The sequence below is a fragment of the Scomber scombrus genome, chromosome 11 (genome assembly GCF_963691925.1).
Source record: "Scomber scombrus chromosome 11, fScoSco1.1, whole genome shotgun sequence".
NCBI classification, from domain to species: Eukaryota; Metazoa; Chordata; class Actinopteri; order Scombriformes; family Scombridae; genus Scomber; species Scomber scombrus.
In genome coordinates, this window is record NC_084980.1 from 16,923,423 (window position 1) to 16,942,245 (window position 18,823).

Consider the following 18,823-nt stretch of genomic DNA (forward strand, 5'->3'; position numbering starts at 1 on the left):
TATACTGAGAAAGGAACAAGTAGTTTAAAGAAGAATCATGCTTGACCAAGTTCCATTCATGTCAGAAACTTATACATTTAATGTAGAAAATTGCACCTGGCAGATATACTCTGGTTCCAGTATGTGCAACGATTATGTGTTTTATATTATTTTATCAGTTTTTAATTGTTTTTGATAGAGGCACTTCGATCAAAACTTTACAAGTCCTAGCTCTTTGGATGGAGTAATTTTGGAGTTAAGACCAAGAGCTATGCTCACCACATTGTTATATTTTACATTTTTTTGTGTTTGCAGCTCTATGTTTAATGGTCTGTGCTCATAATGCGCATTGTATTATACACTTTACTTTTATACTCGTATCATTATAAGCTTTTGAACAAGCAATATCCTTTTGTTTGTAGAGAAATGATTCAACTGCAGGTGTCCCCTTCTTATTTTATTTTTACTGTGCTTCTACACAAGGCCTCACTTCAGGGTTTTAATTTTTCTTTTATACTTTGCATTAGGAGGGTTTTATTCAGGATGACTTTTTCTGCATTTTGTTTTGACTGAGCCACTAAAAATTAATCCGTCTCTCGTTTAAACGAGATTGGATTCAACCTCAAATCCCATGATCAAACACGATGATGCATTCACAATCCAGAAAAATGATGAGCACTGACTTTAATGGATGAATTGAGTCAAGATTTTTAAATTTATATTGCTGAAATCCTTCGCACTGTTTGAAGTTGGCTTTACAATGGTCACTGTTTTAAGGTCAGTGCCCAAATGTGTAAATGTGGATGTCTGATATGTGACCACTTTGTCTCTTTACTTTAATGGTCTTGTTACCTGATCACTGATACTACACCAGTATTCCAATGCTCACAAGCTTTATGTACACAGAATATTTTTGTTATTTTTTACTGAATTACTTTTAAAGTTGCAATATGAAATTCTTGTTTGTCAGATGAAGAAACGTAGTACAGATGAAAGGCTATAGCCACTAACTATATTACATCTGACAGCAAAGGAAAATGTGTTCTCCCATATTTTCAAGATCTGTGATGGTTAGATGACCCAATAAAACCTGGGAACTGAGAACATGGACAATTCTTTTGTACTTTATGGTTTATATGTGTAATAACAAGGGTCTTGTTTCTCTTCAGAATCAATGCACGGGTCATTCTCATGTCACCTTGTCCCTTTTTAAAAATCTAAAAACTTCATTGGGTCATCTAACCTCAGAGACATTGAAATTTTGGATACTTTTTTGTGTTAGAACCAGCTTCTGTATGATTCCAGCATCACGCCATTTTTGAACATTTCCATCCATAGGTTCCATACAATAGAGCATCATAGGAATAAATTTACACAAATACACTCATTGTTCTCATTATCAGCTCTCCAGAGAGACCACCTGAGCCATTGGGCTGAGCATGAGGTTTTCCATTTTGCTGGAATCAAAGAACATGAATTCAGCAATAATCTGTTTCCTTTTACATGTTGGTGGATCATCTGATGAATTTGAAAGTGTTCCTTTTTTCATTTTTGAAATACAGAATACCATGTAAAGGATACATCATGCCAATTAAATTCCATTTCTGAATGCGTTTGCATTGTATGCATTATCATTTTTGAGATTAAAAAAACTTGTCCCTATTCATTTCTTTATCTACTACTAGTTTTATTGATACTGACACATTTCTCTGACATTACAGTGCTATACTGTGACATTAGTCATATTATTATTTTGCCTGTTAGGTTTGTCATAGAGTACAATATTTGCACCATTTTAACATTCAGCTGCATTTAAATGTATTTACAAAAAAAAAAGTTCTATCAGGAATTGGCAATCAGGATTTCTTCACAAATTTGATCCCTTACTTATATTCTCCTGCAAGGCCTGTATTACTCCAGTAATACACTGTTCTTCATAACGTATTAAATATAGATGATTCAGTTCAGGTAAAACACATTTAGGCTTAGACTCAGAGAAATAATTCATGCAATGGTACTGTGGCACACATACTGTGAAATCTGACAACATAAAAATTCAGGATGTTCAAAAGTGTAGATGAAACGCTGGAGAAAACAAAAACAATGTGCAAAGTTAGAGGTTGCCTATTGAGCAGAATGTTGCCTGAACCTGTAAAGGGAGTTTTTAAAAAAACAAAAAAAACAAAACGTTTTGTGTGTTCCCAGTACACCAGGCAATTGGTTTACTCTCCACAAACTACTTTCTGTTATTGGGGAGCTGTGAAGTATACAACATAATGGACAAAGTACTTTACAGAGTAGAAGTGAAGACAAGATTATGCATGTTCAAAGATCTTCCACTAATCTAAATGTCACTTTCCCACTAGGATAAATTTATACTGAATTTGTAGGGAAAAGCTTAGGTTGGCATGGGTTGTAACTGGGACATTATTTATTTAATTTTACAGACATTTTTTGTTGTTGTCTAAATTCATTTTTTCAACAAGACTGCAGCAGTACCATACTCAGACTTTGAGAAAGTCTGGATGATTTCATATAACTGAAATTATAGGTATATTCTGACTGCTGCGATGAGAACAATGAAAGATGATCCATTTAGTTTCTAGTCTGTAAATCAATAAAATCCCCCTTTTTAAGTTATAAAAAAATGCATTCACATCCCAATGCTTGACTTTCAAGTTAACTTTTTAATGTTAAGGCATCAACAAAGGTCACAAAAATCAATGTGCAAATTATTTGGAATTCAGCCTTAAAAATGGGAACACTCGATGTGGACAATAACAATGGACTTGCGTGTCAGCCTACATGGCTTCACCAAAGAAAAAAAAGTGACCTAAATAGACTTCAATTGGCCTCTCTCTCTTCCGCAGGGTTACTGTGGCGTCAACAGGAAAAAAAAGCTGAGGTCAAGCCTTGCGGTTTGCTCCACTAGATGGCGAGAAATACAATAGAATAAAGAGCAAGTAGACTGGTCTGTATGGCCTTGTGAAATGGCGTCCTGATGAGATGGTGCTTAAGTTATTTGCCTCGTCACCACTAGTCTAAAACAATTAGACCTACGGAGAAGCTTAACTTTACCGCGCAAAAGTATTTGAAGGCTTGTTGATGGGGAGAATTAAACATTGCACGCAGGCTCGGAGCTCAGCTGAAAGTTTTCTCTCATATTCAACAGATGACAGCTGAGTTCAGGGTGTGCGTGCAGTACACTGTATTGGGGCATTGTGATAGTTGTGTGTTCACTGTTAATGCACAGGCAGCCAAGTAGATGCAAGACAACAGTGGGCTAGATAAGGGGGATGCGCTTCTGTGGTTGCACATCAAACATTTTTATACGAGCTATGTTTACGCCTCTCATCTGTTCGCCGCCTCACTTGACTAAAACCGGCGCAAGGGTTGTCGGGAAATGCAGTTTTTATGTGATTTCCTTCCGGTGGCGGCGACATCGAGACACACGCTATGAAAATACACTTCCCACAATCCCACGCGTTGTTTTCAGCGACCCCATCTTGTGTCCTCCTCATGAATATATATCAGCCAGTATTTGCGTAGGAGGTCGGCCGACGTTCATTTCATATTCTAGCGCTGTATTTTGGTCCAAATGGGACGCACGGTCACGTCTCCGCCCTGATATGTCTCTGCGCGCCCTGCCTCTTGACAGTGAATTTCATCGGTTAAAATGTTTTTCTGGAGCAGCGGAGGAGACTCCGATAGGGAAAGGAAGGCAAGAAGTGAATGACTACTAGTGGAATAAGTCAGCAACACCGCCCAATTGGCGGACATTCACCACTGTGGGCGCATATTCTGGCTTTTAAATGTAGACGCTGTAGGTATAACCAAGTGCGCACCGTTATTTATTTAGAGTGGGGGACTTTTCATTGGCAGAGATGGAAAGTGTGCAGGCTGTCGCTGAGGATGGAGGCTCGACCAAGTTAATGAAGAAGCCCAGCAGACCGTCTGTCGCCCGGGGGAGTCCAGTGGACGATGGCGGTGGACATTTGGCACCCTCCCGCGTAGATGCAAAGAACGGGAACGGTGTTTCTCATGCTGCTTCCACGGTTGGATCTAGTGCGTCAAACCGAACTGTGGCGTCTAATGGCCGGGGCTCATCCAGCAACTCCAGCTCCCTCCTGTTGAGACGGAGGCGCTTGAAGAGGAACCTCTCCGCCGCAGCTGCAGCCACCACCACCACCTCCTCCTCAGCTGTCACCGGCGCCAAGATGAACTCGGCCCTCTCCTCTGCGTCTTTACACACTCGGAGTCTGGATCGAAAGACTCTGCTGAAGCACCGGCAGAACATGCAGCTGCAGCCCGCAGATCGCGAGTGGGTTCGAGCCGATCTCCACCGGGGCTCCATACATGTCCACGACAGACTGACGCCCTCATATCCCAGGCCGGTCCTTTGCACTATGGACACCACAGCCGGCGAGGTGGCGCTCCGTCTGAGTAAACTCTGCAGTAAGTCCAGCTCTGTTATGCGCATTTTTAGTAAAGACAACCCCAAGACTGACCAAAATGGCAATTGCAATGTGAAGTATGAATATGATGATAATCCATGCAAGGTCAATGAAGACTCAAGTATAAAATGCAACCACCTGACTCCACTGGACTCCACAGAATTGAGGGGTCGCCCGAGTGACAGGTTAAGACTGCTGCTTATGGAGAATGCAGATGAGCAACAGGACGTTGATGGAAAACTTTTCACCCCAGAGTCAGAGTTACAAGACAACATTACGTGCTCACTGTCAGATTTAAATTCTAACTCTAACATGGATAACCCCAACGATGATGACTCAGAGCACAGGAACGGTGTGGACAGCTATGGATTAAATTCTGGCTCAGATGTGGAGAGTAGTGCATTTGATGACCTGAGCTCCGGGGCCCGGCTCAGCGAGCACCGGGACTCCCTCAGTGATGACATGATTCTGGGCACAGATGCATCCATCCTCAGTCCCTCGTTTGATAGTGCCACAGAGGGCCATGACATGTACGGCAGCTCCTCAGACGAACTGGAGCTCGACTGTCCTGCGTCGAGCACAAGCATGGACCACATCTCCCAACATCACACAAATGGTGTCACCGGCAACTATAAGCAGTGCAACATCGCACATTTAAACGACATTGCCAACAATATGGGGCAAGATAGCAGACTCAACCCCCACAGTCTGGGCAGCCTGCCACCCAGCAGCAGTGCAGGCTCATTGTCCAGAGCCTGTTCTACAGGTAATACACCTGACATCCAAGATCCCGACTGTGGCCAAGTTGCTGTAAAATCAGGGATGACAGCAGATTACAATGGAGATTCCTGTGAGTCCAGCCCCACACTGTATGTCCAGTTGCATGGTGAGGCTGTCAGGAGGCTTAGCCCAGATGAGAGGCCTCTGCAGATCCAGAATGACTTTCTCTTTAAACTTGGATTTAAGGACCCCTGGAGAGTTCAAGAAGAAGGGCTTAACACAGAAATTGGCTCCTTGTTGCGTTTCTATGCAGGTAAGATATTAATTTGTGGGTATGATCCATGATGCAGGTTTCTTCTCGTTTCAGGACTTGTTAAGGCCTTCCTTTTTGCACACCACACAGTTTGGACTTCACAGTTGTAGGGTTTGTAACAGGTTGTTAACCTGTGTCACAGAATGAGGCAGGTGTATTCATGCAGGAGTTCATTATAACATGCATCTAATAGAGTCATGCAACTAATTGTTTCCCTTTTTGAGACAGAATTAAAGGCTCACATGAGGGTAATAATACACATTTCTTAATCTGAACACAAATCTCGGTGTGCTGTTACTCGCATCAGTTAGAGACACATGTTTTAAATTCTTGTCTGATTGAAGAGAACAGTCCCACATGTTTTTATTTCACCACAGGCAAGGTGAGTGCAGCCATTGCAAACTGTTGCCGATTACTGCAGCAGCAATTCAGAGGGTTATTATTTAATATCTGTTAGGCAAAGCCTGTTTCACACTGATGGTTTGCCAGGTTCTGGTTTTACTCTGTGGCTGCATTAACAGGTTAGACTGAGGTCATGGTCCAAAGGGTATTGGTTTGCCAGATCTACCTTGCCTCTGGGGCTTCCTTTAAAATTTTAGGTCTATTCTTTTATTGTTTGTTTGTTTCTTCCGGCCTTGACTGTCTTTGTCGGACCGTAGCAGCACACTGTGCTCCCATGGACACGCATGACATTGCCACAAAGCCATCACCACAACTTATGGTGCTCCGACATGGGGCCCTTTCCGGCTTTTGCCCCATTATCATCCTAATGAAAAGGCTGAATGCCTTTGTGGTTGGATGGAGAGTAGGGGTGGGAGCAGTATGGCTGGGAGGACCATAAACCCTCTCTGTGGACTCAGTGAATTCTGGTCATTGAGATGCTGCTCAGTGCCCGTCCTATTGGCATCCAGTGCGGCTACTGTCACACTAACTAACTGCCTGCCAAGCTGGGTTAACGTGCTCCACCAAAGCCCAGGAAGCCCTTTTCTTCCCCAGGCCACTGCCTCCACCACTGCTGCTATGGCTGTTGCCGCTGAGGGAAGTGAAATTGAGGGAGGGAGGGTGAAAATGAGTGTCTGGTGAGGACAGTTGATGAGAAACTGTTAGTTGGGTGTAAAGTATGGAAAACGGAGGCACTAACACTCTGTAGCTTCCTGTCCCGAGAGGCTGTTGAACCAGAGGGTCACTCAATATGAAGCTGAAAATGTACCATGTGCTCCCTCTCACAGTCACATGTGCTTTATGACCTATTGTGCTTTTGAAAGACTGGCTTGCTTGAGGTACTAAGAGACTGATTTCATTTAGATAGCATCATATGGCAGGCTGAATGAGCATTACACTGGGGCTCATGTGGATGGATGTACATGTAGGGAAAAAGCAAATGAGTGCTGCAAGCCTGTGCAGTCAGCTGAGCTCAACCAGCAGCAGCAGCAGCAGCTGTTAAAGGCGGGCAAAAAAATGCCTTGATGCCCCTCTGAGGGCAACGCCTCCACATCCCCATGTGAGACAGCTTAACTGTGGTCACCTGAGCTCTCTCTACAGCCCCCAACAGCCAACAGCTCCAGTCAACACCCAGACTACAGTCTGCACAAAAGGCCTAATTCTCATTCAGTCACACGTAGAAAGACATTGAAGAGTGTTTTCATACACGCTTGTAGATGGAAAAGCTGTAAAGAGAAAGCAATGCTCTGTGACATGTCTGACCTGCTCTTTCGTTGCTTCCTTACGCGAAAGAAGTATGTGAGGAATGTACGCTGGCTCCTCTAGAATGTCAGGCACGTCTGCTGAGAAGGAAGTGGAGGGAGGGGGTTGAGGGGACAGGGGCTACGAGGGGATACCACTCTGACACATGTTGAGCTGTCTTTGAATGGTTGTCTTGCCCAGATAGTGAAGATAGAGCCAGCCTCAGCTGACTTGCTGGCTGAGTCTTAGGCGCAGCTGCCACAACTGTAGACCTCAGTCACACTAAGGGCCTTTTTGTCTGCATGCCCGTGCATGCTGAGTGGCCTTTGATACAGGAAGTCCAGTATCTAAATTCTGTATTATTGCTTGCTTGTTCAATAAGAGCACTGTGCACTTTTAACGCTAGATATAACTTAGAAGCTGAGTAGCCTGTTAACCACTCTGTATCTTTTAATAAGAATGACAGATGAGGTTCTCAGCACTTCACATGATTAAGGAAGCAGTAGAATGATGGTAAGAGGCAGTTAAGTCCAGTAGTTGCCATGGTGCATCTCTCCAGACACTTTGGACAGAGAGAGTCCAGTTTGACTTTGAAGGGGTCAGGTCATGCTTTGAGTGCACAGACTCTGCAGTGGCCAGATGAGAGAACTCACTTTGCCCTGGTAGATGCACAAACACACACGCACACACACATACACACACATGTACAGAAGGCTGCCTAGATCAAAGGGCCGCTGTCCTCTTTGGCAAGCTGACGAGTGATCCTTTCAGAGCTGCCCACACAGGAGCCTCTTGTAATGCCGAGCCAGCTTTATTAGAGTTTGAGTACAAGGAAAAAGAGTAATAAAAAAGAAACACACTACACAGACTCATATAATCAATATATGCACAGTCTGTTGCTTGCAGGCCCAAAATGCTGCAGTTCCCAATGAAAATACGCCTCCGAAAGAGGCTTGTGCTTAACAGGTTTTCCTGAGTCACAGCTATGATTTAAGTTCCCATCCAGGTAAAATTGTAGTGTACAGGTTAGTGTTGCTCAGGAACAGGGCTTCTGCTCTGATGACAGGAGATCCTCAGCCCAACAAGTAATGAAGTTGTCCCCTGCTTGGATGGCTCTGTTGCCGCACCCAGAGTTAGTAGTTTGTGTGTGTGCGTGCGTGTGTGTGTATGTGTATGTAGACTTGCGAGAAAAGGAAATGGCATACTGAACCTTAACACACACTGGCACAGGGTCTCCCTAGAGGCGGAGAACCCAGAGTTCTTAACCAAACCAAAGCAGCACACTAAATAATTTAGATTCATTAGCCTACTCAGCAGGCCCACATGCACTTCAGCATACCCATTGCTTTTTGTGAGCTCTCTACTCACCCTATAAAAGTTGAAATATTTGCTTTTTAAAAGCAAGTTCTTGTAAATCTAAATTGGTGTTAAGATTTGGCCTGCTTTATGAGCGGAATTAATGACCACTGGCATTACACCGGCCTAGAAATCATCAAGTTATTAATTCCTCTCAGTTCCACACAGGACCAGTTTATAGCCCGGGCATCTGTGAAATAAAGTCAAGGTCGCTGACAGTTTCAGCATGCTGCACCCAATTTTCTGATAATTCCCAATATGTGGCAGCAAGGTGAACTTTACAGAAAGAATTATTCTTGCAGAACTAATAAAAGCAGAGATAACTGATGAAATGTATCAGATAACCACCTTACTATTATCTGTACACTGTGTTACTGTGTAACACTAACTTTTTACAGCCAGTGTATTTATGATACAAGTGATGGTGTTGTGATCAGGATTAGTAATGTGAATTACTTTTCTGTTTCTTAAAATATCATTGTATAATGCATTTTTGTTATTGCATGGTTTTAATATAAGTTTTTATAAGATTCTCAAACCAAATTGTGATTTCACTCCTACTGCCTCATTCACTATCGAGGCGCTTATTTGCTACTTTATTACTTTGGGGTCTAGCAACAACTCTAAGGCCAACACTGCACAAATCTTGCCCTTTTTTGTCATCACCTGGTTCCACTCCAAAGTATTTTCAAATAACATATTATGGTCTTTTTAGGAACCAAAGCATTACATTCGCATTTAGACTTAGAGGGAAAAACCTTTTTCACATCTCACTTTCTTTGTTGAGAGTTTTATTATAATACATCAATGTGACATCATGGAAATGTAAAGCTGTGGTAAACTGATGTCTTCATTTGTGGCTATAAATCATTACCACCATCCTACTCAAATTAAAGGTTGTAATCAATATTAGAAGAAACCAAAAAAAGCACTGGTGTAACGGAAAACCCCCCCAAAAAACTCAACAGAGACGCAAGTCATGGAAGCAGCTTGACTCTCACTGGTATGATCGTCTGTATTCCATGTAGACCCGAGACACTAACATTTTAAAGAAAGACAGTGATAGTAGGAATCAGGACTGTATCTTTTCGCTCTTACCTCAGGCCTTCTCTGAGGACGCAGCGACTGACGTGATGACTTAAAGGACTCTGCATGGTTTAAAGGCTTAATGAAGCTCCCAGCTTTCTCCAGCAGGCTCTGTGGCAGCTATTAAGAAGAGAACCACTCAGCTTGTCTTGTCTGTGCCACGTCACTCTCTTTGTGCCGTCTGCACGGCAGATTGCTCTCACACTTACATCTCGATGAAAATATTTTCAAAGGCAGAGGAGGGGGGACCTTATTGCTTTGTTTTTATGAATGGTCACTGGTTATGATAACAATATGAGGATCTTTTCCAGTGGTTTAGTCGCATTTTGTTATTTAAATGATATTCAGGTTATGTTTTACAGCCCTTCAGGGTTTCATGAATTTCAATGGTTGGGTGTCAGTTTCATTTTAATGAATAAAAGAGGATTTTCAAAAAGTTTTTTCAGGATCTATGTGAATGCAAACACTACTGGGAGAACATAGCAGAAGTGAGGCACTACACTGCATCATCCTTTCTCACATACATGTCCTCGCTTGACAGCTAATGGTCTTTCTAAACGGCCCATTGCTGAGTCATTATGTAATTGTGTAATCAGATTTCACACGTTCCAGAGCTCAAATCCAATACACATGTGTCGGTGTGTTTTTTTTTGTTTGTTTGTTTTTTTTGCTTTAACTAGTGTATGTGCACTCTCAAGATAAAAACCAGCACAGGAGAAATCAAAGAATAGATTTATGTATTACATGTTTCTTCACGTGCGAGCCTCACGTGTAGAAGTGGTCTTAAATGAAATGTGGTCGGCGTGGAGATGGATGTGTGTATCTCTGAGGATTTACACGTGTGTGTGTGTGTGTATGTATGTGTGTGTGCGTCTACCGAGGCAGACATGGAGAGGATGGCGGTGTCAGCTTGTAGCAGTTAAAGCCAGGGGAACTGTTTTCTGTCTAATATAGATTGCCTTCTTGGCTGACATCCTTCCACCCTCCTCTTCTCTGCTCTCACACTGAATCTTCCTCCCTCTCTCAATTTCTCTCATGATCGATCCCCCTCCCTCTCCTCTCACTATCTCTCCTTGCATCTCCTCCTCCCTCACACCATCTGACAGTTTCCATTTATCTCCCCATATCTCTTTATCTCTCCTTAGCTTATTGCTTTTCATTCCAGGAATTACTGGTCACCCTCATAATTTTATTTAAAAAACATTAATACGACCAAAAAAAACACACAGCTTAGGTTATTTCTGCAGCCTCAGCACACTTAAAAGCACTCGTTCTTAATGTCTTAGTTTGTGAGTGAGGATGCTTTGGTGTTCAGTTGTGTTTAATACATGCCCCCATGTGGAAATAAGTGAAAAAGAGACAGAGTGGCATGTGATTGAAAATCTCATTGCTTTGTGATAAGCTTCTGAATCTAGGCTGAACAATGTCATGCTGATATGTCACTCCTGTCTGCCTGCCGGCCAATTCTGAAATAGGGGAATTGGCTAAGGAGGTTGGGAGGGGCAGCGGCTTTTCCTGCTCTATGGGAGCAGCGTGGGCTCTCAGCTGTCTGTCAAACTACCCCTGACGAATGCTCCTCCAGAAATCCCGAGGGGGACTGGAAGAGCTGGTGCTTGTGAGCAAAGGCAGAGAAAAGGTTACCCTTTCAGTGGGGTCATGGAGTAGGCTGACTGTCCCCAAGCTGAGCACCAGCCCCATGCCCTGACCACATGCATGAAGGGGGGATTAGAGGCAGGCCAGCAGGGGCTCACTCTCTGCAGCTTTGATCAGCAGCAGCATGGCCTAATACCAGACAACATCTGCAACTCTCAGCATTAAAGAGGCCCAAAAATTCCGATTAGGGAACACACGGCCTGCTTGCCTGCTAGTGTGCAGGACAGAACTGTGTCAGTTCCTGGATGGGAGGTTTTTAAATACCAACGCTCCAGTGGTGCTTACACTGATTTGTTTTACAAGGCCCGAGTCTCCAGAGACGTTATTTCACGTTGTGTTTCAAATTCCACTTTCTTAGCCTTTCATTTGCTTTCACGTACAGTGAGTGATTGCAAAAGGACGAGATTAGGAAAGTCGTGGATTAGGCTGTTTATTGGCGATTTTGTTTTCACGGAGACACTTCCTGCACTGCGGAAACAAAAGGCTAAATAGATGGGAGTGTTTTGCAAATAGTATTGTGTGAGTGGAATTCACAGCGTTGCTAAATTGTCCCCGAATCTTTGTTTGTGTCATCTGGACTCAGATAGACACAGTGTGTGTTTGGGTGGAGCTCAGCTTCTTTCTATGGACTCTGCTCTAATAGAAGGGCAGTGTTGTTGATATGAAATGACCCAGTTGAAAGTTCATCTCTCTCAAAAAATGCTGAAGAGCAGGACTAGCACTTCCTCATTGGTTAGTGTGTGCGTGTTTGTTTGTGCGTATCCTCCTCAGCACATTATTGTTATAAATGTATGTTATAATTCCAAACTTTTCAGCCATATCTTACACTAAGTCATTAGTTTATTAGGTACGCATGTGCAGTCTAATGCAATGCAGTACAGCAATAAATTATATTTATTATTATACTAATTTTCATAGTTAGTGGTTGTGCTGTATTTATTGGCAGTGCAGCCCACCTGAAATATTGGTCAGTCGATATTATTGGCCGGTATTGGCCTATCACGGATGTATTGGTATTTATGTAGTTGCACTGATATTTTTAGAATTTACTTTAAAGTTATATAGGCAACATTTTATCCATATTTCATCTTTTTTTCTTAATTCAAGTTTAATATATATGTGCATGCTTTTGTTTTTTTATATTCATAGTTTATAATTATTAAATTCCGAGTGAAGTTTACTGTTTCAGAACAATGGTGTAATTTTATACAATACTGTGTTTTGTTAAGCTGTAAAACATCATGCCTACATTACATATCTTTGTCACAAGTGTTTGATATGCACCTATGAGGTATCATTACAAAAAGTGTGTGTTTATATATTCTGTTTAAATATGATTATTGGCCAATACATTAATATGGAATTTTTTTGCTGCCTAATAACAGAATCAGTCTCAGCCCTAAAAATTCAGTATTGGTCGGGCCCTAATTGGCAGTGTTGGAAGACGTATTCAGACTATTTCAGTACATAAAATTAGCAATACCATATTACAAGTCATTGCATTTACAGATGTGGTGCCTTTCAGAAAGTCTTGTTATTACAAACTGTTTATCATTTTTTGGGTAATTACTAATGCACTATTGTGTAAGCAGCTTTCAATTTATTGTTGTAGCTGATCGAATTGCTGCTAATTATAACAACTGTATATGCTGTTAGTAGTATATCTTTTTAAAGTGGTAAAAAGTATTTAAAAATAAATATCATAAAATATATATAATATTTTCTCTAACATGTAATGTAGGAAAAAAAGGAAATATTCAAGTCAAGTACATTCTACCTAAATAAGACCTACTGTAAGTACAAGTATTTGAGTAAATGTACAGTATTAGTTACATTTTACTGGTGTTTATTGGGCTGTATTTTATAGGGAGGTTTTTGTAATATTCCCAAAAAACTCATTTCTCTCAAAGCCAAAAATAAGTATGAAAAATAGAAGATTATGTGCTTCATAAGCGTAGGATTTATTGCAGACTCTTATATTGGATTACATTAGATTGCACAGGTGTACCTAATAAACTGTTTAATTCCATAAGGGCTGAGGTCTGTGAAGCTGAAAGTCCTGGGGAGATATCATTTTGTGTGCAGTGTGTCACAATCATTAACATGGCAATTGGCTTGTCACTTGCTGTTAGCGGTTTCAGTTTGATGATCACCCAGATCCTGGAAAAAAAAGCTGTCACCTGCTGCACCAGGAAGTTAGCTCTCTCTCTCTCTCTCTCTCTCTCTCTCTCTCTCTCTCTCAACACCCCACGTTCCCTTCCCTCTTGTTTATCTTACACATGCTTATTTTTCGCTGGCCGGTCTTATTCTGTCTGTAGTTCCTGTTTTAAATACATGCATAGTCATTTTATTAACTCTCACTCAGCTAGCACCCTTTTCTACTTCTGGTTAAAGACTTCCCCCTCTTTAGTTCTTTTTTTGTCTCACTATCCTTCTCTCTCTCTCTCCCCCTCTCTCTCTCAGTGCCACTGTGTTCACATGGCCCCTGCATGTGACATGAGGCTGAGCCAAAACACCCCGGATGCCCGCTTCAGCCCTCCACTGTTCCAGACCTTGTTAAATTTTAAACAAAACAAAAGGAAAGGAGGGAGGGTGGTTGTGGTGGTGGTGGTGGGTTGGTGGATGGAGGGGTGTTAGAGAAGGAGAGAGAGAAAAGTGAGCACGTGGGGTCAGGGGAATGTGCAACAACATCACAATCTCATTCATTCACTCGTCCGCTCCCTGTGCATCATCAGTAGCCCTTTAATTCTTGCACTCTCTCTCTCCCCCCTTCGCTCTTCTTGTGTGAAAGCCTTCCTCTCTGGACTGACTGAACTGGACCGATTGTAACCTTAACCACAGATCTGGGATCTGATTACTTTGTGGCCTGTCCTTCTGTGGCTTTATTGAATAATGCCGTCTTCATGGACAACTTCTTTTCTCAGTTACCCAAAGGCAACTGCTGCTCACTAACATCAGATGCATTTTTTTATGTAATAGAAAAATAACTGGACTAGAAATAATTAAAAAAAAACACTGTTTACACTTATTATTGCTTGTACTTTTCCTTTGTATGAAACTCCTGCTTCTTGTCTCTTACTATCAAAGGAGAGCTACAACATGGCAGCCTTTAATTTAAAGTGAAATCAGAACAACTTGGATGCCTGCGACATCCCCCTGGATCATGGCCAGATTTAGTTAAACTATGAGAGTTCTTCATAGCTTCTGATAACAAATGGCATTAGAGGTTAAGTACAAACAAAAGCTATGATGCGCTTATCTGTGTGTCACTGATGTACCCTCAGGGAAACTTGGAACTGGAAGTGGTTTGACTGCCTTTCATCGTGGATCAGCAGCTATTAATTCCATCAAGCAATACAAATTATGTCATTGTCACCACTCCTGCTCATAATGCTCATGTAAAAACAGTTTCATATGTGTGGTGCATAATGATGAATGAGATGACAGAATCAGGTGCGCCTAATTTGTTGGCAAACTGCAACTAGCCAGCATGCATTGCTACAGAGTTGTGTTCTTTGTTATTTATAGAGTTAATGTTGCTTTTTAGTCTGGCTAGCTGTTTAAACTTGCTGTTTATTTTCAACAATTAAAGCATGTGTTCACAGTTTGTCTTTAAACAATAGGCAGGTATCCGTATGAACATTGAAACAGGTGCTGCTTGCTGTAATCATTCCCCCTGTACTGACCATTAGAAGATCCCATCCAAATGTGCTTACAATGTAAGTGATGACAAAATCCCCAGTCCTCAACTAAAAATTAGATTTATATGAAGATAATATAAGCCCTCCGCAGTATGAGTTCTTCCAAAGTAAATAAATTCCGTCTTTGTGTCTAAGTGTTTTGGCATTAAAATGAAAAGTAACTTTAAAAGATTTAGATTGATTTAATTTAGATTTGAAGCTTCATATTAGTTTCAGATAAACTTTTAAATATATGTTTGCACAGAAGGAGGGATGTGGATTTTTTTTCTCCCTTCACTTACATTGAGAGTGCATTATGAAAGGAACCTTTCTCTTTAATGGTTATAAAGTGTGTCAGGTTTGATGCATTTGTGGTGTCACATGTCACAAATATTTGTGGACAAGTTAGCAGAAAAACAAGTTCAGACTGAAGCCTCGAGCAGTTTTTGGTTGTTTTTGGCCGTTTTTGGTCCAGCCTGCAAAGTATTCACCCCACCAGTCACACACACACACACACACTCCTCATAATATTACAGTACAGTACACTGCTCTGGTATTCACCCAGTCTCATGCTCACACCACTGCTATTCTAGTGCTGCATCTATGAAAATGTTGCTGCCGCCTACTTATATCTGCTTCCCTCACTCAGGAAATCTGCCTACTCGTTGATTGGTAGCACATGCTTAGTACACACAGTACATAAAATCACATCTGTTCACTGTGAAGAAAAAAAAGTTGTCATGTCATCTTTTCAAAACACAGACTTTTTAATCTTTTGAAATACAAAAAACTCTACTTGCGTGTTAAGGCTGTGTGTTGCCATGGTTAAACGACATCAGGGATGCAGGTAGCTTCAGTGCACTTCAGTACAACAATATATATTGTGTAATGACAGCTAAAGCTGAAACATTAGTCAATCAATCGAGTAGTGGATCAACAGAAAATAAAATTGCAACAATTTTGATTTGCGATCAATCGTGTAAGTACATTTTCTGGGGAAAATACTAAAAGCCCACTTGTACTAGCTTCTCAAATGTGAATATTTGCTGTTTTTCTTTGTTGTGTATGATAGAAAAATGATTATCTGTAAGTTTTATACTGTTGCTTTGACAAAGCAAGACAGTTCAATATGTCAAATTAGGCTTTGTGAAATGTTAGGCATTTTTCACAATTCATTGACACTTTATAGATCAAAACAATCAGCGGTTGAATTGATAATGAAACTAATCAATAGTTGCAGCCCTACTGAAAGCAGATTAGCAGCACAGTTTGGTATGTCACAGGAAAGAAACAGTGATGAGGTTTTTCTCAGTTGTTGTTGAGCAGGCACGCGGCAGGACACAGACACATAAAATCATATTGTTCTCATCTTTGACCTTTAGACATGTGACGCTGCTGCTGCTCAGTTATTATGCCCTCAGTCTTTGAATTATGACTGAGTGACTGACCGGCTGACATGTGCACACGCACAACCCTCTTATTAACACATTATAGGAGGTGACAGAGGGTTTTGGTGACAGTGCAGTCTCTAAAAAAGTTGACTGTTTTACAAGAAGGGACTGAGAAGTTCTCTTGCGTGTCTTGTGCAACTCTGGCATTCCCAAAAGTTAGCGTTTTGACTTATTATCTCAATAATTTTAGCTTTTCTAACACCATCCCTTCAGGAAGGATGCCTGGATTACTCAGGGTTGTCAGTGCAGAGTCTTTAGAGCTGCATACTTAACAGTTCATGAATTAGGATGGAGACTATTTGCTAAATGTCAAAGAATCACATCTCTCACAGTGCTGTGACACAAACAATCCACCTGATTATCGTTTGCAGTTTTGCCCTTTTCTGACCTTTTAAAATTTTCTCCATCTAATGGTCGTCTGCTCCGGCTTTTAGGCTGAATGTAAAAATATCCGTTCCTCATTTCTATCAGCGACAGGCATCATTAATGCAGCGGTACAAATGAACAGGGAAACCCAGCGCGACAAACAGGCAGGAGTCACTGCAAGCGGATTAATCACTGACAAACACATAACCACAGGCACACACACATAAACTCTGGCATGTATATTCACTTGCATGCGCAGTCCACCGCTATCAGCTCTAACCTTTTGCGCGACATCAAACCTTCACCGGCTTACCAATTAGTGTTCTCATCTCGTCTCTTTAGCTTCGGTATCAGAGGGAGGTGTTGTCAGCCCGCTCCTTTATCGCTACTCTCCCTTCATCCTCACTCTCACATTTCACCCTCCCCTGATGCACTTCCCAGGGGGGTTGAATGCTAGGTGGGTAAGCCTAAACCTCTGTGCCTGGGAGGGGGGTTATTATACTGGTGCTTAAGATGACAATACCTTTACTCCCCGCTCTTTCTAGTTCTAACTCTATCTTTAAGCCCTCTAAGGCGCTGCACTTTATCAAGGCTGTGTGGAGTGCTGCAGAGACAGGCTGCTGCTGTGCACAGGCCATTAGCAACTGCTGAGTGACAGAATGCGGAGGCTGAAGTGACACAGTGACGGCGCTGATGAGCAACCGGTGTCCTGAGCGATGAGATAATATGTGTGTTTGAGAAATCTCTACATGATTTGGGTGAATCTTAAATGTATGTGCAGCTGCATAATCACCTTTTCCTGATCTCACCAGGCTGAGAGCGTATTTATTCCTCTCATCTTGATTGTTCTTGCTCTGGCAGAATGTGGCAAATATGCTCAAACTGAAGTAGGGCTGATTATTTTTATTGTCAATTAATCACACACTTTTGTTACGGATTTTTTTTCATTTTTTATTTTTCAGAGTTGATGGTGATATCTGGTGATATACACAAGGAAGAACAAAAAATCTTCACTTTGAGAAGCATAAACCAGCCAATGTTTTGTTTAATTATGACCTAAATGATTACTTAATTTAGAAAAATGTTTGGTTTATGCCAGTGTTATATGTCAATTAATTTTCTTTCCATCCACAATTTGAGTTGTGAGATCCATAAAAAATAATTATGTGTTGTACTTGTAGTCAGTGTTTTCCATCCTTGCTTCATATGTTATGAGCTCATTTGGTGTTGTATTGATGAAACTTTAGCGCACGCACACACACAAACACACAGTATAATGGAACTCACAGAGGGAACATGTTTCTCGGTTCATGCCTTTTTTAAAAGCTCCTGCAGGTGGAGAATCTATCACAATGTTGTCATACATTGTTTGGTAGCATCTGGGATTTGCTTTAATTGCATCTTCGGTCATGGCTGCTGATTATGTGTCCTCATGTGTTAGCGAGAGGTCTGTAAGACTGAGGGCGAGTGCTGCATCATTCATGAGTGTGTGCCACCCTGTGCCTGGACTGCAGTGACCCTTAGCTGTCAACAGTGTATCCTTGAGCATTATGGCACAGGCTGCGCTGAGGACACACTGCAGGAACTGTTGGCATGTGAAGGGCTGTGGGTGGGGTCTCGGGATGGGGATGGGTGTGCCAGCTTGAGGCTGGAGAGGAAGTTGTGAATGCAGAGTAGGGCTGAATAGCTGAATAGGACACTCCTAATAATGTAGTACATTATCTGTCCCTTTTTTTGGAAGTTCTGTTTTTACTTCTCTTTCTCTTTGGTGAGGTCAGAGAGAATTGTCAGCCACAGAGCAGCGACACTTAAGCAGGATGGATCCATACTGAAATATGTCAAAAGAGGACTGGTGCTTTGTAAAGGTGTGAGAGGTCAGGTCATGAATAAGATGGGAAAGAAATGGGGACTCTCTGCAGGGGCAGACACATAAAACCACTCAGACTTTAACAGTTTACAATGGAAGAAGGAAGCACTGCATGCTTCTGATCGCTCATATGGCAAGTGCTCTTTAGTGGAGCTGGTAAAAATACAAAAAATAAGATCCAGGAAGTCTTGCTTGATATTTGTGCTTAAGTGGTG

The 18,823-nt window shown here is 41.7% G+C and overlaps 1 protein-coding gene across 1 annotated transcript in view; it reads left to right on the forward strand.

Moving 5' to 3' along the window:
- The first annotated feature begins 3,572 nt into the window (after positions 1–3,572).
- The window catches only part of phlpp1 (PH domain and leucine rich repeat protein phosphatase 1), a 51,906-nt gene continuing 36,655 nt past the window's right edge, over positions 3,573–18,823 (forward strand). Inside the window, exon 1 of the mRNA XM_062429493.1 lies at positions 3,573–5,466. Coding sequence (XP_062285477.1) covers positions 3,864–5,466 — 1,603 coding nt within the window. The 5' untranslated portion in view covers positions 3,573–3,863. The remainder of the gene's footprint in view (positions 5,467–18,823) is intronic.